The sequence below is a fragment of the Canis lupus genome, chromosome 9 (genome assembly GCF_003254725.2).
Source record: "Canis lupus dingo isolate Sandy chromosome 9, ASM325472v2, whole genome shotgun sequence".
NCBI classification, from domain to species: Eukaryota; Metazoa; Chordata; class Mammalia; order Carnivora; family Canidae; genus Canis; species Canis lupus.
In genome coordinates this window covers 1,056,556-1,079,240 of record NC_064251.1, presented here as the reverse complement: position 1 = coordinate 1,079,240, position 22,685 = coordinate 1,056,556, and the positions used below count along the sequence as shown (strand labels likewise).

At 64.5% G+C, this 22,685-nt stretch overlaps 1 protein-coding gene across 2 annotated transcripts; it reads left to right on the top strand.

Annotated features, from left to right (window-relative positions):
* The first annotated feature begins 12,256 nt into the window (after positions 1-12,256).
* GCGR (glucagon receptor) lies at positions 12,257-19,566 on the top strand. Of its 2 annotated transcripts, XM_025468317.3 has the most exons (14): positions 12,257-12,354; positions 15,801-15,964; positions 16,073-16,175; positions 16,756-16,863; positions 16,934-17,055; positions 17,136-17,242; positions 17,319-17,475; positions 17,557-17,716; positions 17,798-17,858; positions 18,137-18,206; positions 18,473-18,561; positions 18,639-18,777; positions 18,867-18,908; positions 19,144-19,566. In XM_025468317.3, exons 2-14 carry the CDS (start codon positions 15,908-15,910, stop codon positions 19,414-19,416), a joined length of 1,488 nt encoding a protein of 495 aa, XP_025324102.3. In that variant the 5' UTR covers positions 12,257-12,354; positions 15,801-15,907; the 3' UTR covers positions 19,417-19,566. The 2 variants fall into 2 exon arrangements, with proteins under 2 accessions (XP_025324102.3, XP_048969796.1); XM_049113839.1 differs by lacking the exon at positions 12,257-12,354 and having other exon boundaries at positions 14,315-15,964.
* Positions 19,567-22,685: the final 3,119 nt, after the last annotated feature.

The following is a 22,685-nucleotide window of genomic DNA, read 5'->3' as shown; positions in this document are numbered from 1 at the left end:
GGGACTATCCCCGGGAGAGCAGAGATGACCGCAAGCGATCCAACGTGAAGTAGGTCATTCGAACAGCCTTATGAATATGAAGGACATTGGATTCATAATTTTAAAACTCCAAAGAGGGACACCTGAGTGGCTCAGTGGTTGAGCATCTGCCTTTGGCTCAGGCCATGATCCCGCATTCCAGGGTTCGAGGTCCGCATCGGGTCCCCGCAGGGAGCCTGCTTCTCCCTCTCTCTGTGTCTCTCATGAATAAATAAATAAAATTCAAAAAAATAAAAATAAAAAGGAAAGTCACTGCCATTCATTGACTGAAGAAGAATTGAAACCTGACAAAATTCAACACCTATTCATGATTTTAAAGACCTCTCAGGAAACTAGAAGGAACTATCGCAACAGGACTGGGAAAGCGTCCAAGAGCCCGGGGCTAGGGTTGCCCTGGACACTGGGGACAAAGGGCTTCCCTGAGGCCAGAGCAGGCTCCGGCTCCAGAGCCAGCGGCAGAAAAACAAAAGACACGAATAGAAAGGAAGAAATAAAACTACCTCCATCTGCCCGTGTCTTGCTATCCCCTCGAAAACCCCAAGGAATCTACAAAAGGGGGAAAAAATCCTCCCAAAACTATATTTTTCTTTTAAGTATCAAAAGAGAGTTTCCTCAAAAGAGAAACATATGCTCAAAACTAAAATACCCGCTCCGAGGTGGCTTGGCTGCCGAGGGGACGAGCACAGGGGAAAGCGTGGAAAATTCTCAACGGCCAATGATGAGTGTGCAACCCAGCCAACCGTGCAGCGGACCGCAGGAGCGCGGGGGAGGTGCGCAGCCTGAAATGCGCTTCTTGCAAAACTGAACCGGCGTCTACGCGGTCAGGGGGGGCGGTTGTAACAGAAACACAGAGAGAACAGGAGGAAGGAGCGACTAAAGATGAGGATGAAAGAAAGAAATCGATGGACAGAAACTCAAGGCTCACACTTCAAGGAGACGCGAAAGGCCAAAGCTGTGGCGGGAGCGCGCGGGATGGGAGGGACCCAGTGGCCACGAGCCGGAATCCCGGAGACCCAGTCCCGAGCAGACACTAGGAACGGCTGGTTCGTGCGGAGGATGGAGCAGATTCCGTCCTAAGAACGAGGCAGGCGGAGTGAACGAGCAGAGCAGCCAGGCCGGCGAGCTGGGCCCACGAGCTCAGCCCAAGCGGCCAGGCCCCCCCCACCCCAGGCGGGGGCCCTAAAGGCGGCACTAACCCGCTGAGCCCCCCAGGCTGCACCTGTGCTCAGCGCCGTCCCCGCCCACCGCAGGCCTCGCCCCACTGGGCCCCACCGGCCGGCAGCGCCCTGGTCCATGGTCCCTGTCCCGCTCCTCGCCTGCCCTGGAGCCGCTGCCAAAATGCCAGTCCCCGCGGTCCCGCCCACAGGCTGCACACCGCTCCAGCTGCTTGCACAGGCGAATTCTTTTTTGTTGTTTGTTTAAGATTTTATTTATTTATTCATGAGACACAGAGAGAGATGCAGAGACACAGGCAGAGAGAGGAGCAGGCTCCCTGCGGGGAGCCCGATGGGGGACTTGATCCCAGGACTCTGGGGTCACACCCTGGGCCGAAGGCAGGTGCCTGTAGGTGTCCCTACAGGCAAATTCTGATTAAATGTTCATGGAATGTGGGCAGCCTGGGGGGCTCAGCGGGTTAGCGCCGCCTCCGGCCAAGGGTGTGATCCTGGAGACCCCGAATCGAGTCCCACGTGGGGCTCCCTGCATGGGGCCTGCTTCTCCCTCTGCCTGTGTCTCTGCCTCTCTCTCTCTCTCTCTCTCTCTCATGATTAAATAAACACAATCTTTTATAAAAAATGTTCACGGAGGGGATCCCTGGGTGGCGCAGCGGTTTGGTGCCTGCCTTTGGCCCAGGGCGCGATCCTGGAGACCCAGGATCGAATCCCACATTGGGCTCCCGGTGCATGGAGCCTGCTTCTCCCTCTGCCTGTGTCTCTGCCTCTCTCTCTCTCTCTCTGTGACTATCATAAATAAATAAAAATTTAAAAAAATAAATAAATTAAAAAAAAATGTTCACGGAATGTTTACAGAACAGGAACATCTGGGTCTTAAAACTTTCACAGAAGGCTCCTGTGAGCTCAACCCCAAAATGCAAATTAGTAGACCAACCTGATTCACCACCGAGTGCAGAGGGCCTCAGCACACTGGTAATAAGGTGAAGTCAGCTAGATATGAAAAATGTAAGGGACGCCCGGGGGGCTCAGCTGTTGAGCATCTGCCTTGGGCCCAGGGCCTTATCCGGGGGTCTTGGGATCGAGTCCCACATCAGGCCCCCTGCAGGGAGCCTGCTTCTCCCTCCGCCTGGGTCTCTGCCTCTCTCTCTGGGTCTCTCATGAATAAAGAAATAAAATCTTAAAAAGAAAAAGAAAAATGTGAGCCCTCATGACCACATGGGGCTTACAGCAGGATTTCGGTGTCAGGAAGCCGATGAGCACATTCCTCATTACACATCAGAGAAGAAAAGAGACGTGCCATCATCTCCATGGCTGCACAGATACTTGATTCAATTGAATGCTCATTTGCCATTAAAAAAAAAATTTCTTAGCAACTCAGGAATAGAAAAACAATTCCTTGGGACTCCTGGGTGGCTCAGTGGTTGAGCATCTGCTTCTGGCTCAGGTCATGACCCCGAGGTCCTGGGATCGAGTCCTGCATCTGACACCTGGCAGGGAGCCTGCTTCTCCCTCTGCCTGTGTCTCTGCCTCTTTCTCTGTCTCTCAGGAATAAATAAATAAAATCTTAAAAAAAAAAAAAAACAGAAATCTGATAGAAAAATAGACTAAGATTGTTAATATTTAGTGGGTCATACACCTTGCATTAATTGGGAGTCTCCTGATTACATGGTACAGAAATAAGGTTCAAAATGACAGGTACCAAAGAAAATGTATTGGCTTGTATAACTGAAAACCCTGGGGGGTGAGCCTTCAGGTATGGCTTGATCCAGGTGCTTCACCCACTCCTCTTCTCCTGCCTCAGGCCAGCTTTCCTCTGTATGGCTTCTTTCTGGGGCAGCCTCAAGTGGAGGCCTCGTTCCACCAGTTCAGATTCCCCACGGATAGGGCGAGAGCAAAGACCTAGATGACCTCTCACTGACCCCATGGGAGCCATTCGCCTTCCTGAGTCAACCCCGACCTCAGCTGCCCAGGACGGGCTGACCGGCCAAGCTGTAGCCCACGGGTGGGACGGTCCCCAAAAGAAAACCAAGCAGGAAGAGACGATGTCTTCTTTTTTTTTTTAAGATTTTTATTTATTTGGGATCCCTGGGTGGCGCAGCGGTTTGGCGCCTGCCTTTGGCCCAGGGCGCGATCCTGGAGACCCGGGATCGAATCCCACGTCGGGCTCCCGGTGCATGGAGCCTGTTTCTCCCTCTGCCTGTGTCTCTGCCTCTCTCTCTCTGTGTGACTATCATAAATAAATAAAAATTTAAAAAAAAGATTTTTATTTATTTATTCATGAGAGACACACACAGAGAGAAGCAGAGACAGAGGCAGAGGGAGAAGCAGGCTCCATGCAGGGAGCCCGACGTGGGACTCGATCCTGGGACCCCAGGATCAGGGCCTGGGCCAAAGGCGGCACTAAACCGCTGAGCCCCCCGGGCTGCCCGAGACAATGTCTTGCGGACAGCAGCTGTGCCCACCGCAACCGGACGTAGAAATTAAAACAGCGACAGAAGATGATTCCGCCCCGACATGGAATGAAATCCTGCCATGTTCGGTGACTCAGGCGGAGCTAGAGGGTATGACGCCCAGCAAAAGTCAGGGAAAGACGAACATCATGTGATTTCACGCGTGTGTGGAATTTAAGAAGCAAAACAAGTGAGCAAAGGGGAAAAAAGAGACAAATCAACAAACAGACTCTTCGCCACAGAGAACAGAGTGAGGGTGACGGAGCCGCGGGGGCAGGTGCTGGGGATGCGGGAGGGCGCCTGTCGAGGCGGCACCGGGTGACGTCGGTCCGGAAGGTGGTCCCTGTGTCCTGCATCTGAGGCTGGTGCTACCCCTTACGGTAACTAATTGGGATTTTTTTTTTTCTAATTGGAATTTAAATAAAAACTTGAAACTACAGGAAAAAAAAAAGGATAGAAAAAGAAATGGAAACAGCCCTGGATCCTGTCCTGGTGGAATCTGTTGTGTCCCCAAGTCCTTGGAAAGGGCACTACGCAGGAGTGGGGGCGGTCGGTGGGGTGGGGGGGAAGCACGGCCCATAGAGCGTCGTCGGAGGCCTGACTTCTGCTCGGGCTGTGAGGTGGGCTCTGCACTCGCTGGAGCCTGTGTCTCCCTGTCCCTCTGCCCCTCCCTCCACTCCTGCTCTCGCTCCCAAGTAAATAAATAAAAATAAAAAGGGGACACCCAGGTGGCTAAGAGGTTGGGCGCCTGCCTTCGGCCCAGGGCGTGACTCCGGGGTCCCAGGATCGAGTCCTGCTTCTGTCTCCCTGCTTCTCCCTCTGTCTCTGTCTCTGTCTCTCTCTGTGTCTCTCATGAATAAATAAATAAAATCTTTAAAAACATAAAACAAGGAAGGCAGCGCTGTCACCCTCCTGGCGCCTCCAGACTGGACGCTAAGTGATTCACGAACGGCGTGGGAGGGTTGCCGCCATCTGGGGGGGCGGGCGCACACCTGCAGGGTCTGGGCTGGAGGCGACTCGGGCAGCGTGGGGGACAAGCGGCTTCCCCGGACCCGCAGCTCCGCTTGTGCAGGTCTGTCCTGGAGCCATGAGGCCCGTGGCCCCGTCAGAGCCCTAATGGGGGTCCCAGGCTCCTTCCTCGGTGGCCCAGGCAGCGGCCCCAGGGGCGTCAGGGGTGGCCTGTGCCAAGCTGTGGCCCCGGAGCTGCAGGTACGCCCGAGCCTGTCGCCCCCCGAGTGGCCGCTGGGGGGCAGCCCTGTGGCGTCAGGCCGGGAAGGCCCAGAGCAGAACGGGCCAGGCCTGGGGTGCCCCGCAGGGGGTGGCGGGGTGCAGGCTGACCACACGGCCTCCCAGGGGGACGGGGAGCCGACGACGCAGGACTGGCCGGGTGGCCGCCCTCCAGGGCTGGAGGAGCCCGGGGATGCACTTCCTGGGCGGGCCACTCTGTGCTTCCCAGGGGCAGAAGCGCCGGACCCTGAGGTCCTCCCGAGCAGACGGTGACCCAAGCTCCCCACCCCCGGGAAGGAGGAAGGGAGAGGTCGGGCCACACGGCCAGTCCATCCAGCCCGACCCCAGCCAGCACCGTGGGGAGCCCGCGCGCGTCTGGGGCACAGCGTGGGAGGAAGGCCCAGGCTGCCTGGGGTGAAGGTTTGGGGACGGTGGCCATGGCTTCCCGAGGGACACGGGCCCCGAGGGACCGGGTGGGGAGACCCCGTAATCCCCAGGCCGGACGGGGCACCTGAGCAGGTGCAGAGAGGGACCCAGCTGTTTCCAGCCTGGGCCCCTGGGGGGCACCACCCTGTCCTGCCCCGGGCAGCCAGGCCCTTCCTCACCCTGGGGAGCCGACTCACTGCCGCTCCCTTTTTATTTTTTTTCAGATGTTGTTTATTTATCTATGACACCCGGAGCGAGGCAGAGATGCAGGCAGAGGGAGGAGCAGGCTCCCCGCGGGGAGCCAGACGCGGAACTCGATCCCGGGACCCCGGGGTCACGCCCTGAGCAGAGGCAGAGACGCTCCACCGCCGAGCTCCCTGCATGGAGCCTGCTTCTCCCTCTGCCTGGGTCTCTGCCTCTCTCTCTGTGTCTCTCATGAATAAATAAATAAAATCTTAAAAAAAAAAACAAAAACTGACCCTCTTTTCTGGTGGGCAGTACAGAAGGCAGGCAGAGGTCCTGGCCAGGGACGCAGGAGACTGGACCCCTGTGTGGGCCTGCGAGCTTCGGGCCAGCGGATTCCAGGCTCTTGGGTGCTCCCGGCAGGTGTCCCACTGGCTGGTGGGGTCTCCTCCGCTCTAGGTCCCTGTGGCCCCACGTCGTGGGGAGGCTGCCCGGTGCTTGGGGGCCCAGCACCCTTCAATCAAATCTTGGGCCTGAGTCTGCCTGGCTTTAGGACGGGACCCTGAGCACTGCTGGGGCCGCCGGGGCTCCACAGCACCCCTGGTTTTTCGGGGTCCAGAGCCAGGCTCCGGGATCCGGGCCGGCCCCTCCTGAGGCCTCTCCCTCGGCTCACAGGGATCCCCCGGGCCTCACCTGGTCGTCTGTCTACGTGAGTCTGTTCTCACCTCTTAGAAAGGACCCGGTCATGCTGGGCCGGTGCCCACCCCATGATCTCATTGCCAGTCACACAGGTACTGGCGTTGAGACTTCCACGCACACGTGTGGGGTGCTGAGCGTGGCCCCTAAAGGGCGCTTCCGGGTCTTGCTCGGTGGGGGGACCCCGAGTTCCTGCTGCTGCTTCAGGGCTTCCCACCGGCCAGAGCCCAATCCCTGCTGCTGTCACCCCCGTGCCTGTGGAACACTGGAGAGCTGTGGCCAGCGGGTTCCTGCCCACCCTGCGCGCAGGCCCGTCCACCCCAGGTGAGCAGCTGTCCCCACCCCATTGCCGCCACCCTCCAGGGAACCCCCAGCTTCCTGGCCCCAAGCTCCACCCAGTTCACCCTTCTGAGACGAGAGAGGTTAGGCAGGGGCCAGGCTGTGGGCCCCGTGTGCCCCTGAGAGATGACCCCATTGTCCGTCGGGGGTCGGGGACCAGTGGGGTGGGGGCACAAGGAGCCTTGCTGGGTCGTAAGCCCACGGGGCATCAGAAGGCCGTGGGGCGGCCCCCAAGCGCTGCGGCTCCGGCTGTGGGCAAGCCCACCGGGCACCGCCAGCCTGAGTCCCTCTGCCGGCTTCCCTGCCCCTCGTCCCCCCTCGCCACTGGGCCTGGAGCGCCCCGCAGGAGCCCGGGGACAAGGCCTCCTCCGTCCCAGTCACCTTTGACTCTAATGACCTCAATGGGGGCCCGTGGCTTGTCTGCCCTGCCGCAGCCTGAGCTCCCGGGTTGGGGGCCACCTGCCCGACGGCTCCTCTGAGCCCTTGCACCACCACCTGTCTCCCGCCTCCTCTGCCAGTGGCACCGGCCCCCCGCCCTCCCCCCTGCTTTGTCACTGACCTGAACCTGGCCCCATCCAGAGCCGGTGGCCCCAGGGCCCCTTCCCGCCGCAGCCATCCCTCTAAGTGGCCTGATTTGCTCCAGCCGCACTGGATGACACCTCATGTGACTGCACAGAGCCTATAATGACCTGGATGGTGGCTCGGGGCGAGAGGCAGCCGGCGAGACAGAGGCCAGGACCCAGGTGTCCTCCCAGAGGATGGGGGTCACTCGGGGAGAGAATGATGGCCAGAGAGGGAGAGTGCCAGTGTCCTTGGTCTCGCCTCCCTCCGCTCAAGCCTGCCGGGCCCTTCCCCTGCACCTGCCACTTCACCTCCCACCTGGGAGACTGGGGCAGCGACCACGGAGGCTGGTCTCGGGGCCCAGAACCCCCTGCAGATCAGGCACGCGGGCTCGGGGCTCCCACTGCACCCACCTCCTGACCTCCTGGGGGTCCTGGGCCAGCACCCGGCCTGGGGGGACAGGCCACCTGCAGGTGCTTCTTTTACAACCACACAACAAGATCAGGGGAGGTGCGGAGAAGGCGGCCCAGGGAGATGAAGACGGGCCAGGCGGCCCCCTCCCGTGCCCAGCTGCGGGCAGGCGGCCGGCACCAGGGCACCGCGAGCCCCGGGACCAACCCGCAGGTGCCCGGCCTCCAGTGCCCAGGACCCCCCGTCCCCCCTGCCCTGGCAGCGCCTCTCCCGTGACACCAGCTTTTGTTTGCTGACGGACCTGAGGCTCGTGCCCCTCCTCCCCCCGGGCTGGACCCGTGCTGATGCACAGCAGCCCATAAGCACCCCCCACGCCTGACCCGGGGCCAAAGGTCAGCCAGGGCCTTCCGGGGTGCAAGGTGGCTCCTCGGCAACCTCACTGCTCCCCGACCGTCTCCTTGGAGACTCAGAGGGCGGCCAGTACCCCCGGGGCCGGGCACGTGCGTGTGCACCCCGCGTGCACACAGTCTCCGCCCAGAGAGGCCAGGCCGCTCTGATCTGGGGCAGGACCAGAAGCGGGAGAGAAGGAGCAGTGGGCTCCCCGCGCCCCACTCCGCAGGCTCGGGTTCCTGGAGCCTTGGCTTGTGTCGGCACAACTGAAGACCCCGCGGGAGGGAGGTCCCCAGAAGGCGCTCTCGATCTCTGGCTCCAGGGGTGCGGGGTGGGGTGGGGGGGAATCAGCGGGTGAGCGTCTGCCTTGGGCTCAGGGCGTGACCCTGGGTCCTGGGATCGAGTCCCCACAGGGAGCCCGCTTCTCCCTCTGCCCCTCCCCCGCTTGTGGGTTCTCTCTCTCTTTCTCTCAAATAAATAAATAAAATCTTTAAAAGAATAAAATTTGGGATCCCTGGGTGGCGCAGCGGTTTGGCGCCTGCCTTTGGCCCAGGGTGCGATCCTGGAGACCCGGGATCGAGTCCCACGTCGGGCTCCTTACGTGGAGCCTGCTTCTCCCTCTGCCTGTGTCTCTGCCTCTCTCTCTCTCTCTCTGTGACTATCATAAATAAATAAAAAATAAAAGAATAAAAAATTTTTAAAAAAAAAGGAAGCAGCAGACAAGCCACCACATGGAAGCAAATACTTACAAACTAAGTATCTGTTAAAGGCGACTTCTGTCCAGAAGGTAGAAGGAACTCTTATCACTCAAGTTTTTCAAGAACCAATTTTTTCAACGAGAAGGCCTGCCAACCCTGGGCGTCCGGGCGGAGGTGGGCCCCGCACCCTCAGCTCGGCAGCTGGGAGCTTGCCAGGCAGCCGCTGCCCCGGGAAGAGCCTGGCCGTTTCTTTTTGTTTATTGATTTTTAAAGATGTATTTATTTAAGGGACAGCCTGGGTGGCTCAGTGGTTTAGTGTCACCTTCAGCTCAGGGCATGACCCCAGGGTCCTGGGATCGAGTCCTGCATCGGGCTCACTGCATGGAGCCTGCTTCTCCCTCTGCCTGTGTCTCTGCCTCTGTGTGTGTGTGTCTCTCATGAATAAATAAACAAAATCTTTTTTTAAAAAAAGATGTATTTATTTATTTGAGAGAGAGCACGCACGCGCAAGAGGTGGGGTGGGGGGCGGTGCGCAGAGCGAGGAAGTGGAGCCGACTCCAAGCAGGGTGGAGCCTCGCGGCCTGGATCCCACGACACCGCCCCCCCCCCCCCTCCGCAATCAGGACCGGAGCTGAGACCGAGTGTCCGATGCTCAACTGGCGGCAGCAGCCAAGACCGCGCGGCCCCCGCCATGCCCGGCACAGCTCGCTCCCCAAGCTCACGCGCCATCTGGACGCGCACACGCATGTGGCGAGGGGCCGGGGCAGGGGTCTCTGCAGGAGGGCCTTTGGTGGCGGCAGCGGCACGATTTCTTTCCTTTTTTCTTTGTTCCCCGGAGTCACCTGCACGCCACCCGGGGCTCGCACTCGGCACCCCGAGACCCAGAGCCGCTGGCCCAGGGACGGGGCGGCCAGGCGCCCCTAACGGCTCGGTTATAGCGCTCGGTTCTTCATGCAACTGACGCCTTCTGTACCTTTTTTGCCTGAAACGTCTCACATATTTTAAAGCAGACACGGGAAGTGGGGCCCCTGGCCTTGCAGCGCCTTGCTTCCACTTGGAAAATTGCAGATGTTAGGGTTCTCGTCACGGGCTCGTCTCGTCCTCTGTTCGACGGCTGCAGAGGTGCGGGCCTGGGGCTCTCCCTGCTTCCTGCAGCGTCGCCCTGGGTCCCAGCCTGCGCGCCCCCCCCCCCCCCCCCGCCCCGGCCCCTGGGGTCCCCTGGGGTCCCGCCCTGCCTGCGAGCCCAGAACCTGGAGCCAGGACACCGCGGCCACCACCACGGGGCGGGGCGGGTGGTGGCATGAAACCCGGGGAGTGCGGCCAGGGCGCCCAGGAGGCAATGCTCGAGGGACCCCGGCTGACACGGGGACGCCCGTGTGACAGGCCCCGCGGTACCGAGTACTAGGCCGGGTGTGGAACTCTAGCCATTGTCAGGGGAGGGGCCAGTGGACTCCCCAAACCCGGGAGAAACAGCGGGTCGCCCGCCACCCCTTCCCTCCACCCTCAGCTCCCATGTCCCCTCCCCACTCCCCACCCGCGGTCCCTCTGCCTGGGTTTCCATCCACTGCTATCTGGGCTGAACACCCCTTTGCTTGCTGCCTCCTGTCACCACCCTGGGCCCTGAGGGTGGGTGTCTGGGGTCCCCCCCAGGCCAGCAGGTGCCGCCCCCTCGCCCCCTTGGGCAGAGCAGGCTTGTCAGAACCCGCACTGCAGAAGGTCAGCCCGCATTCCAGGGGCAGGGGAGGGGCGTCAGTCCCCAGCCCAGGCCTCCCAGAGCACGAGCCTCCCGGCCCCCAGGGACGCGCCTTGGGGACTCATGGGGGAGGCGGGGTGGCTCCACGGAGGGCAGCGGGCACCTTCCTGGGCCCTCATCCTGGGCCCGGCCCCGGACGCCACGTGGGAAGGCCCAGCCCCTGGCTCCCAGCTCCCGCTGTTTACAGCCAGGAAGCCAGGAGTCGGTTATGTAAACAGAGGTGGCCCAGCCCCCCCCAGGCCCCCACCCCGTCTGCTCCCTACTCCCCCCACCCCGCTCCTCACGTACATTTATTCCAAGTCACCTCTTTGGGCTGTGACCCAACCGACCCAACCGAGGCTGCAGGGCAGGGTCCCCCCAGGGGCTGGAGGGGGGACACGACACACCTCCAGGGCCCTGTGCCAGCCCACACGGGCACCCCACCCCCAGACGAGAGGGAGGCGCTAGAGGGAGGGCTGGGGGAGGGGTGTCTTCGCTGAGGGAGGCAGCCTCCCCCCAGCACCTGCTCCCCGCAGCACCCCCAGCCCCCTCACAGGCAGGGCCACAATCTCTGACCTTTGCCTTCTGCCCATTCCCAGAACCGAAACACAAAGGCTCGCCCTGGGGGTAGGGTCTGGGGTGGGCTGGTAAGAGATAAGAATTGGGGTCTGGAGGGCGGTGCGGACCCCCCCGGGAGCCCCCCTCCTGAGTCCCCAGAGGGCGCAAAGAGCGCTGAAGACCACCCACCTGTGGGCCGGCAGCGGGTCGGTCTGCAGGAAGGAGGGCCTTGGGAGCTGACACCCCCTAAAGTAGAAAAGTTGGGTGAAGATCCCCAAAGACGAAGGACAGCACCTAACAAGGAGACTGGGGGGTGTCCTGGGTGACAGCGGGTGACAGACAAGGGCTGACAGGAGGCCGCAGCCCCACACCAACACGGTTTGCTGGTGGATGGGAGCCCTCGGGACACTGCCAGGTGTCAGAGGCCAGTGGGTGAAGTGCCCCGGGGAGGGGAGCAGGTCAGGGAGAGGGCTCCAGGTGAGGCCCCAGGGTCCGGGTGACACGCAGCTGCGGGCAGGGAGGGAGGACGGAGGGGAGGGGAGGGGAGGGGAAGGGAGGGGAGGGTAGCAGGGGGGTGCGCCTGGGGCCACAGACGCAGGGTGACTTCCTGGGAGGCCGTGACCTGCAGGGTCCAGGATGTCCCGGGCCGAAAGATGAGGCCCCTGAAGTCAGCAGGCGCTGAGCAAGGGCTGGGACTCAGGCCTCAGACCTGGGGGAGGCGAGGGCATCAGGAGGGCGGCTGGGGGCAGAAGTGGGCAGGGGGCGGGACACGAGCTGGCCGGCGACCCCAGGGCAACAGGAGCAGCGGTGGCCAGTGGGGGACCGGCCACTGGCCAGTGGGACTGCTGAGTGGTGCTGGGGGGCCCTGAGCGCCCCCAGCCTTGCCCTCCCCACCAAGTCCAGCATGCTCTACGCTCCCGGGAAAGAATGTCACCCGGGAGCCAAGGTGGGGTAACTGGGGTATTGGGGGGGCAGGCCTCTCGGCAAATCAGCGGCCAGGATCCCAGGAGGGGAGGGTGGCAGGAGAGGTGGGGGCGTCCAGGCGCAGACCCCTCCTGTCCACCCTCCTCCCTTGTCCCCGTGGGGAGCTGCGGACCCCGCCGTGACCCTGTCCGCAGGCCTGTTCCGAGGGGAGGGGGCAACCCAGACCTGGCGGGGGGGCTGCAGAGAGAGTCCAGGGGGGATCTGAGGGCAGGAGTCGGGGGGCAGGTGCTGGGGCGCATTGGGGGCCGGAGGCGCAGGCAGGAGCCGGCGGAGGGGCGGGCGGGGACCCTTGGCTGCCGCTCCCCCTCCCTCTACCCCTCCCGGGGGCCGCCCCCGCCCCTCCGCCTCCGCCTCCGCCGCCACCGCCACCGCCACCCAGCGTCCCCGCTGGAAAGTTTGCGCACCGCTGGCCTCGGAGCCGGCGCCGACCAGAGCTGCCGGAGGCGGAGGGCGGGAGGGTCGGGGCCGGAGCAGGAGCGGGCGGCACGGTGAGTCCCGTCCCCGAGGGCAGGTCCCCAGAGCCCCCACCTGGGCGGGTGCGGCCGGGGCGCTCGGAATGGGCAGCCCAAGATGGCCAGCGGGGACCCCTGCCGTGGGCGGGAGTTCTCAGGGCCTGGGGCGTCGCCGTCCGCACCCTCTGGGCGCCTCTGATCCCAGTCCCTGGCTGCGCCCTTCCAGCTCAGCCAGGCAACCAGTGTGTCCCGTCCCCCCGACCCCGCTCCCCGTGGGGCAGGCTGGGGTCTCAGGGCTTCGCTGCCCTCCCTTCCCTGGGGAAGGTCGCCAGCGCGCTTTGGGGGCGCTTCGGGGACGCTTCGGGGGCACCAGGCAGGCGGTCCTGCGGCTGCGGGGAGCCCTGCACTCCCTGTCTGGCACCCACCCCGAGGCCCTCCCCAGGGGCCCACATGGAGCCATCCTGGAGGAGGGGGCTGGGCAGCTGCTGTCCCCTGCGGAGGGCCCCAGCACCCCCCCCCGGGACCCCCCCAGCGGCATCCCTTCCACCGGTGTCCCCGCTCCCCACCTGGTCAGCTCCTCGGCAGGGCCCACACTTGTCACTTTGACCCCCGGGGAGGCTGGGTCACTGCCCTGCTCTCACCTCTCCAGCGGCCCCCACTGCCACTTCTGGGTGGCAGGGTGTCTGTCCCCACCTGGACCTACAGATCCCTGCTGCCTGCTGCCCGCATCTTCCGGGCTGGTGCTGGCTGCCTCCGGGCCCTTCTGTGCTGGGGGATGAGGGCTGGTGGGGAGCTGCTCTCTGGCTGGCCTCCAGGTCACCCGCCTGGGTGCCCAGGGGAGGAAGCAGGAACCGGGCTCTGTCAACAGCCTTTGGCCCCTGATCCTGCCCTGGGGCCATGACCTTCCTGCTACTTGCTCCGGTTTCACAAACACCCCCACACACACCAACTCGGACCCTTCTGACCCTGGAAGTCTCCCTCCCCATTCGGAGCGCAGGGCAGCAGGGGTGACCCCACGGCCTTGCCTGTGGGGTGGGCCATCCGCCCATCTGGGGGCCCCACCTCCCACTCCAGGCCTGGGGGCCCCCCGGCCGTCCCCAGGGAAATCCATGGGACCCTGGCTGGGCCCTGGCATCTAGAGGTGGCGTGTTCTGGGCAGCCCGGGGCAGGGCACCTGCGTGCAAGCAGCCCAGCGGGGGGGGGGGGGGGGGGGGGGGGAGGGCTGGGGCCAGGCCCAGAGGCCGCCCACAGACCCCTGACTCTCCCCTTGACACCCTGCCGGCATCTCCAACACTGAGCTGCTTGGGATGGGAGGGTCCGAGACCCCCGGGGGAGCGGGACCCCCAGGCCCAGGAAGGGGGGAGGGCCTGTTCCCGGAAGAGGGCCGCCCCCTCCCCCCACTGGCTCCAGTGAGGGTAATAAAGTGGAAAACCCGCCAAGCTGGAGGGTGAGGAGGCCCTGGGAGTGCGCCACACCCAGTGCTCGGCAGGCTCTACCCAGGACCCCCTGGCGATTCTCCCCTTAGCCCTGAGGGGACCCTGAGACACTGGCACGAAGGCCAGGCGCCCAGGTCACGGCCTGTTGTGGGCGTCTTGGCCCGGCCCTCGGTCACGGGTGCAGGCCAGGCCTGGTGGAGGCCTCCTCGCCCCACAGCCACTTGTCCCAGACCCAGGCTGAGGGCTCAGGAGCCACAGTGTCTCTAGGCAGAGGTGACAGGCAGGTGGAGAAGCGGTGGGCGGCACCCAAGGGGCTTTATCTCCTGCTTCGGATCAGACCACCCTGTCTGCTGCCCTTCCTTTTGGCGGGGGGGGGGGGGGGGGGGGGGGTGCTGGGCTGGCCTGCAGGGTAGAGGTGGGAGGAGAGGTGGGCGCAGGGGCCCAAGAGGCTAGAGGCTCTGGGGGGAGGAGGGGATGGGGGAGCAAGGACACTGCCCAACAGGATGCTCCCTGCCCAGCCCTGCAGCTGGGGTGGGGGTGGGACAGCAGAGCTGGGGCCCCCAGGAGCTCAGGGCCAACTGACAGGCCCCAGACCACAGTGTGGAGGCACCTGAGGGGGCCGCGCCCCTGCTCACCCGCTGGAGAAGCGGGAGCCCAGCGTGTGCCGACCCTCAGCTGTGCCAAGCCTCGGGCCTCAGGCCCCTGCCCGGGGCACCCTGAAGTGAGGCTGGCCCTGCAGGACAGGGCGCGTCACCTGCTGGCCCCTTTCTGGCCCCGGGACCAGGGCCCATAATTTGACTTCTCAGGGCCTCGTTCCCTTGCGTGTCTTGTGGGGTTCCCTACTGCCCCGTCACGAGGCGTCAATGAGCTTTGCCACCTGAAGAGCAGGGTGGACTGTCGTTTCCAGGGCCCTCCCTCCTGTGGGGGCCACTGAAGCCCCGTGAGCCCCGGGACGACCCTGTGCCGAATGAATGAGGTGGACACCCAGGGGCCCAGCCAGGGGCAGGGGTGCGGCGCGCGCCCAGGGGCCTCCTCGGCCAGCTCGCCCCAGCTCCACCCACTGGACCCTGATGGGCGAGGCTGAGCCCCTCCACCTGCTGCAGCCTGACCCCTGGCTGCTCACTGTCTTCCGGCCTGCTGGTCATCGTCCATCCATCCGTCCGTGTGCGCACCCGTCCATCCATCCGTCACTTGCTCCCTCCTTGCCAGGGTGCCAGAGAAGGGAGCCTTCACAGCCCTGGAGTCATTCCCGCAGGGCCACACCCAGGCTCGAAGGGGCCCCCCCGCACCCCTGTGGAATTCAGTCAGAGCAAAAGCAAGCAAGGAAAGGAGAATTAATAAGGCCTGGTGCCCCAGATCTCCACCCAGACTTGGGCCAGGCCCAGGGCAGCCCTCCTGCTGGCACCACCAGGGCTGGGGGCCCGTGCCAGGGGCCTGGCGCCAGCACTAATGATCTCGAAGGAATATGCAGCCAGCCACCTGCACGATGCGCCCCAGGGGACCCCGGAGGCCGGGCCTGAGCCCCAGGAGGGGCCCGGGGGTGCACCTAGATCCCCCGCCCGGGGAAGGGGCACGGGAGGGACAGGGGCCATCCGGAGCAGGTGCCCTGGGCAAGGCCGGGGCTGGCTCTGTGATGGATGGCCCTGGCACCGCCCCAGCCCAGCTGCCTTTCCCAGGGGCTAAGAATAGGTGGGGAGGACGGCAAAGGCCGAGGGAGGAGGTGGATCCCGGGAGGCTGCTCCTCCTTCCGGCGGCGGCTCTGCCACCAGGCAGCGTGGTGGCTCTGCCAGCCAGCACCGAGGGGTGGGCTCCGGGCTGTCAGAGCTGCAGGGAGACGCCACCGGCCGTGGGAAACCCAGCCCGCTGGGCGGCAGGACCCCAGCCCCGTGACTGGCAGCGAGGGACTACTTCTGGCATCTTCTCCCTCCGGCTCCCACTTCATCAATAGGCCAGGAGGCTCGGGGGGCGGTTTGAGGGAAGCAGGGCAGCCCGCTCATCACAGCAGAGCCCAGCCGGGTCTCCTCGCTGATGGGGGTCCCCCCACAGGCCCTGCCGCTCTGACCGAAGTCCGCAGAGGAGTGCGTGTGCCCACGAGGACCCTTTGCCCCAGCTGTGTGGCCCCAGCCAGATGTGGGGGGAGGCTGCTCAGAGGCATGCCCCCCGCCCGGCCACGCTGCCCCCACCTCCTCCTCCTGCTGCTGGCCTGCCAGGTGAGCCCCACTGCCCGCTCCCCCGCCAGCCCCCTGGGGCCCCATCTGCTGCCTGCTCCTCCGGCTGACGTGGCTCGGTCCCACCTGTCCCTTCATCTGTCCCCCCAGCCACAGGCCTCTTCTGCCCAGGTGATGGACTTCCTGTTTGAGAAGTGGAAGCTCTATGGTGATCAATGTCTCTACAACCTGAGCCTGCTGCCCCCACCCACTGGTGAGCCCCCTGCCTCCCCTCCACGTCCAGGTCTTGGCTGGCCAGCACCTACTGAGCTCACGCCCTGGGAGCTCCAGGCCCGGTGGGCAGTGTGGTAGGGGAGGCAGCCCACGAAGCCCACCCAAGGCCCGGGTGGGGGGGAGGTGGGCTCCAGCAGGGACAGGACACCCCCTTCTATACCAGTTCTGAGGGTCCCTTAGGGTATGGCAAGAGGTCGGGATGGGGGTAGTTGCCAGGGGGCGAGAGCCATCGTCAGATGGGGGCAGGGGCTTGCACTGGGCAGAGGAAGGAGGGCGTTTGAGCCACAGAGGTCACGCTGGAGCCTGGAAAGAAGCCACAGATTGGGGTGCAGCCCCCAGAGCGGGGAGCACTGCAAGGGGGCCACTGGGGAGAGGACCGAGCTCGGGTGGGCTTGGGGCACGTTGGAGACGGGAGGTGTGCGGGGAGGAGGCTGCTGGGGCCCCGGGAGATGTGGCAAAGTCTGCGTGCTGGGGCACAGGGGGTGATGCGCAGGGCACCTCAGAGGGGACGACAGGGGCCCAGCCCTGCTGAGGGGCCCCGCCCCCACCCTGCCTTACAGAGCTGGTCTGCAACAGAACCTTCGACAAGTACTCCTGTTGGCCCGACACCCCTCCCAACACCACGGCCAACATCTCCTGCCCCTGGTACCTGCCCTGGCACCACAAAGGTAACTCCGGGGAGGTGGGGGAGGCTGAGGGCCCGGCTGGGGGTCGGAGCTGACTGGGCTGCCCCTCCAGTGCAGCACCGCCTCGTCTTCAAGAAGTGCGGGCCCGATGGGCAGTGGGTACGCGGGCCCCGGGGGCAGTCGTGGAGAAACGCCTCCCAGTGCCAGCTGGACGGTCAGGAGATTGAAGTCCAGGTCCGCAGGGGCGCCGGGGCCGGGGGGCCGGGGGGCGGGTGCCTGGCCCCCCAGACCTGACCTGCCACTCTACTTTGTAGAAGGAAGTGGCCAAGATGTACAGCAGCTTCCAGGTGATGTACACGGTGGGGTACTCCCTCTCCCTGGGCGCCCTGCTCCTGGCCCTGGTGGTCCTGCTGGGCCTCAGGTAGGCTGCTCGGCCTGGGCACGGCCCCCTGCGGTGGGCAGGGCGGCGGGCAGCCACTGACCCCCGGTCCCCGCAGCAAGCTGCGCTGCACCCGGAACTACATCCACGCCAACCTGTTCGCCTCGTTCGTGCTCAAGGCGGGCTCCGTGCTGGTCATCGACGCGCTGCTCAAGACCCGCTACAGCCAGAAGATCGGCGACGACCTCAGCGTGAGCGTCTGGCTCAGCAACGGGGTGAGCACCCCCTTCCCCAGCCTCTGGGGCCCAGGGTGGCAGGGGCCGCGCGGCCCGAGCTCATGCTGCCCCTGCGGCCAGGCGGTGGCCGGCTGCCGGGTGGCCGCGGTGTTCATGCAGTACGGCGTGGTGGCCAACTACTGCTGGCTGCTGGTGGAGGGCGTGTACCTGCACAGCCTGCTGGGCCGCGCCACCTTCCCCGAGCGGAGCTTCTTCCCCCTGTACTTGGCCGTCGGCTGGGGTGAGTGGGCTGCGGAGGGCCGGGGGCGGGGGGGGTGGCGGGCATGGGGAGGCGGGGACCACAGCTGCCCCCTCCCCGCAGGCGCCCCCGTGCTCTTTGTCGTCCCCTGGGCCGTGGTCAAGTGTCTGTTTGAGAACATCCAGTGAGTACGAGCTGAGTCGGGGAGGGCCCGGGGCGCCCAAGGGCTCACCCCTCCTGGCCGCCGGCTCCGGTGGGTGCTGGCGGGGGGCTCTGGGGAGGAGCCGGGCACCAGGGGACGGGGGTCCTCCAGCCAGAGGACGCACTGGGTGGGGAAGCGACGCTGCCCCAGGACGGGGCTGGTTTCTGAGTGCCTCCCCTCGGTTCCCAAGGCCCTGATTGGACCCCCTCAGTGTCGGGGGGTGGGGGGTCCGGCAGGCTGTGAGCGGGCCCGCCCTGCAGGTGCTGGACCAGCAACGACAACATGGGGTTCTGGTGGATCCTACGCCTGCCGGTCTTCCTGGCGATCCTGGTGAGGCGATGGGGCACCTGCTGGCCTCGGGAGGGTCTGACTCCGCCCTGCCTTCCTTGTCGGCCTGCGGGGCCTGCGGAGATGGATGACATCCTGCCTGGGACAGGGAGGGGGCCCTGGCACCGAGCCGGGACACAGGCCGGTCCCTGGCTGGGTGCCCAGCGGCCCCGGAGCCCTGCGAGTGTGGCCCATGCGGCTGCCAGGTCCAGCTACGGGAGGGTCCAGGGGGCCCGGGCACCGCCCTGAGCCGTGCCCTCCGCACGCAGATCAACTTCTTTATCTTCATCCGCGTCCTCCTCATCCTCATGGCCAAGCTTCGGGCCCGCCAGATGCGCTACAGCGACTACAAGTTCCGGTGGGTGCGGGCGGCGCGGGCCGGGCGGGGTGGGCGGGGGCCGCGGGGGGCGCGGTGGCTCAGGCTCCCACCCGCAGGCTGGCCAAGTCCACACTGACCCTCATCCCCCTGCTGGGGGTCCACGAGGTGGTGTTCGCCTTCGTGACGGATGAGCATGCCCAGGGGACGCTGCGCTCCGCCAAGCTCTTCTTCGACCTCTTCCTCAGCTCCTTCCAGGTGCCCGCCCCGCCCCTGTAAGCACCTGCGCGCCCCCCCCCCCCCGCCGCTCCCCCACCCCAGCCGCCCTGACTGTCGCCTCCCCCCAGGGCCTGCTGGTGGCCGTGCTGTACTGCTTCCTCAATAAGGAGGTAGGTGGCAGGGGAAGCACAGGCGCCCGGGGCAGGGGGGAGCCCTCCACGTCCACCTGCGTTTACTGGGCGCTAGACCCCGACATGGGCAGCCTCAGCCGCTCCTCAGGGAGAGCACTCGACGGGGGTGCCCAGGCATCGGGGGACCCCCGTGCTCCATGGCGGGGCTGGCCTCGCTCGGCACCCAGGGCGCCCCGTAGTGAGCCCAGCCCGTCCTCTGCCCCCCTCTGCCCAGGTGCAGTCGGAGCTGCTGCGGCGCTGGCAGCGCTGGCGCATGGGCAAGAGGCTGCGGGAGGAGCGCCCCCCCAGCAGGCACCCCGACCCGGGCCGGCCCGCAGGCGGCGCCCCCAGCAAGAAGCTGCTGCTTTCCAGGGGCGGCGACGGGGCGGCCCGGGACCCCTCTGCAGACACCGGCCTGGTGGGCATCCCCCCTGGGGTGGCCGCCAGCCCCTTCGAGAGCCCGCAGGAGCCCCCCGGGGCCCCGGTTGGGGCCGGACTCAGGTGCTGAAAGTAGGCCCCACGGGACAAGCCCAAACCTGGTGCCGGCCCGGCGCTGGCCTCCCTTCTGCCCCCTCTGGGGGGCTGGCGCGGGCGGAGGCGGCGGCTCGGGAGGCCCAGGATGCGGTCTCCTCCGACAATAAAGAGTCTGCGGAGCGGCTGCCTGGCACACCGTGGGGAGCTGAGGCGCCGGAGGGGCGGCGGGCAGGGCAGGGCCCCGGGAAGGGGCCTGCTCCCTCCGGAGTCCCCCTTTGGGCGAAAGGGAGCTGGAATCCCAGAGCGGGCCCCAACACCCTCTGGGCCAAAGCCCCCGACCCCCCAAGAGCCAGCACCTGCCAGCACGGGGACGAGCGGGGTGGCTGGCAGCGAGGGGGCCGCGCTCAGACGGCTCCCCAGGCCGCAGGCCGCCGCCCACACAGCGGAGGAGGAAGCCCCGGGCCCAGCGCAGTGGCAGTGGCTCCCCAGACCCCACCTTCCCCCGGGTGGGGGGCCCCCGGCTTGGCTCAGCACAGAGTGGAGCGTCCCTGCCGTCTGGGGGACAGCGCGGCTGAGGCAGGAGGTGTGGGCTGTGGTCACCCGCCGGGGTGCCGGAGCCGGTGCTGGGACGGGGCGGCCGGAGGAAGGAGCCAGCGCCGAGGGCAGGCTGCCCGCCCGCCAGGTGTCCCCTCCAAGGGGCCGGGGGAGGGACCACCGAGCCCTGGGGGGGTGCGGGCGCCGCGCTGCGCGGGCTGGAGCTGCTCAGCAGAGCCAGGCTAATTGGAGAAAATGAGAGGACAGAAGGCCTCTCAGGAAAGGTAAATAAAATTAGTCACCCCGGCCCTCCTGAGGGACCTTCACCCTGCGCCGCCCACGCCACTGCAGGCCGGACGGGCAGCCAAGGGCCGAGGCGGGGCACGGAGGGGCCAAGGCTCGTCGGCGGAAACGGAGATCTTTTGTGGCCCCAGGACTCCTGAGTCGCACGGGGGCTGCAGACCCCGGGAAGAGGGAGGGCCCGACTGGAGGCCGCAGGCCACGGCTTCCCCCAGCCCACGCGAGCCCCGGCCCCAGGCCCCTGCCGGACTTTGATGCCTGGAAGCCCACGAGGGCACAAGTTAGTACGGGACAGTGGCAGTTCTCCTTCACGCCAGCTGAGCCAGGGGTTGGTGACTGCCGGGGGGGCGTCACCCACCCAGTGGCCTCCTGACAGCCCTCTCTACCCTGACTCCCTGCGCCCTCACCCTCCTTCACCCTTGGCCCTGTCCCCAAGGGAACCGGAGCCAACCGGGAGAGGGGAGGGCAGAGGCAGAGGCCTGGCGGGGGCTGGACCTGCCCGGCCTATTGGCCAATAAGCATCGGCTCCGACCAGGCGGGGGGCAGGTGGGGAGGCGGGGGCACGAGCCGCTGAGCCCAGCACCCACATGATAGCCCCTGTCCAGGAAAATGGGCACCCCAGGCCCTGGGGCTCTTCCGTCGCCTCTGCAGTCCTTCACTCCAGGCCTCCAAAGGACTATATGGATCCTGCCGTGCAGGTGTGCACACGTATACACACGTGCTACTAAAGAGTGTGAGAAACAGCAAAGGGGAAAACCTAGACTACAATAAACAGGGATCAAAACAAAACAAAAAAACAATAAACAGGGATCAGACCTGGGAGAGTGGAGAGGTCACCCCCAGGAAGGCAGATGAGTGCATCACTGGGCAAGGGGACATCAAGCAGGCAGAAAGCTCCCCCAGACTACCCTAAAGGGGACCAAAGTAAGTACACTGACGAGAAATTTAAATGACCTGGTGGAGAGTTCAAAACGTAATTAGTGTTAGTACATAGGAAACTAAGTAGATGAAAAAAGAAGGCCATTAGTAACTTCAAGGAAAACAAAAAGTTGGGCAAAAAGTCATAATTCACCACATGGTTTAACTCTGAATTACAAACATAGACATCATAATGTAAATACTGCAGGATGATGTAACCAAAGTTAGGAGAGGAGAAAAGAGCCATCTAGGGAGGATGGTGGGGGGGAAGGACGTGTCTGTATAGTGGCAGCGGGGACAAGAATGAAGTAGGAAAACCGAGAGCACTGTGTGTTTGCCATCTAGAAATAGAAATACAATCAATCAGCTGAAGACTTAGAAATGGTTGTCTGGGGGGGGGAGGCGGCTGGTGCACTCCCCGCACAGCCTCCCCTCTTCCTGGACGCTTGGACAGCCTCAGCCTCGGGCCCTGTCCCTGCTTGCCTTCCCTGAGCTCTTTGCACTGCTCAGTCCCCTTCCCCCCCCACTACCCCCTCCCCTCCTCGCCCACAGCGCCCGGAACAGTCCACCTTCTTCCCTCATCCTAGGTGAAAACTACCACTGTCTAGACGATTCCCCATCTCCAGCCCCTGGGCCCCCCAAATCTGCACCTCCTAGAGTTCCCCAAGCCCCCCACTCAGCTTCCTCTTCCCACAGTCCCAAGGTAGCTTGGGGAGGTCTCTGCCCTCCCCCCGCCCCCGGTCTGTTCCCCACATGACAGCCAGAGCAGTCCTTTCACATCCAAGGTGTCACCCCAGGAATCCCATGGAGCCTCCAGATCTCTTATTTACAGAGATGCAGGGGACAGGACACCCCGGGTGGCTCAGCGGCTTAGCGCCACCTTCAGCCCAGGGCCTGATCCTGGAGTCCCAGTCGGGCTCCCTGCATGGAGCCTGCTTCTCCCTCCGCCTGTGTCTCTGCCTCTCTCTCTCTGTGTCTCTCATGAACAAACAAACAAATAAAAAAGAAACGCAGGGGACAGAGAAGCCGGTTGCCAGGACGTGACCAGTCAAACCTGGAATTCAGGAAACTCCATCTTGAAGCAGCCAAGGCCCTTCAATGCATAGACGGGGCAGGGGACACAGCGGGGCAGGTGGGCAGTGGACACAGCTACACCTGGCCTTCCCGCCCCGGGGCCATAACCCGCAGGTTAAGGTGTCAAGGGAACACGGACTGGGGAGCAGGTATTTGGGGATTGCTGTTCATGCTCAATACACATAAACATGCTCAGAGCACATGTTCAGTATTTACTGAATTAAAACTGATAAAATTAAAAGTCCAGGGACGCCTGGCTGGCTCAGCAGCTGAGCACCTGCCTTCAGCGCAGGCCATGACCCCAGGGTCCTGGGATCAAGCCCTGCATCGGGCTCCCCACAGGGAGCCTGCTTCTCCCTCTGCTGTGTCTCTGCCTCGCTCTGTGTCTCTCATGAATAAATAAGTAAAATCTAAACAAAACAAAATTAGGGATCTCTGGGTGGCGCAGCGGTTTAGCGCCTGCCTTTGGCCCAGGGC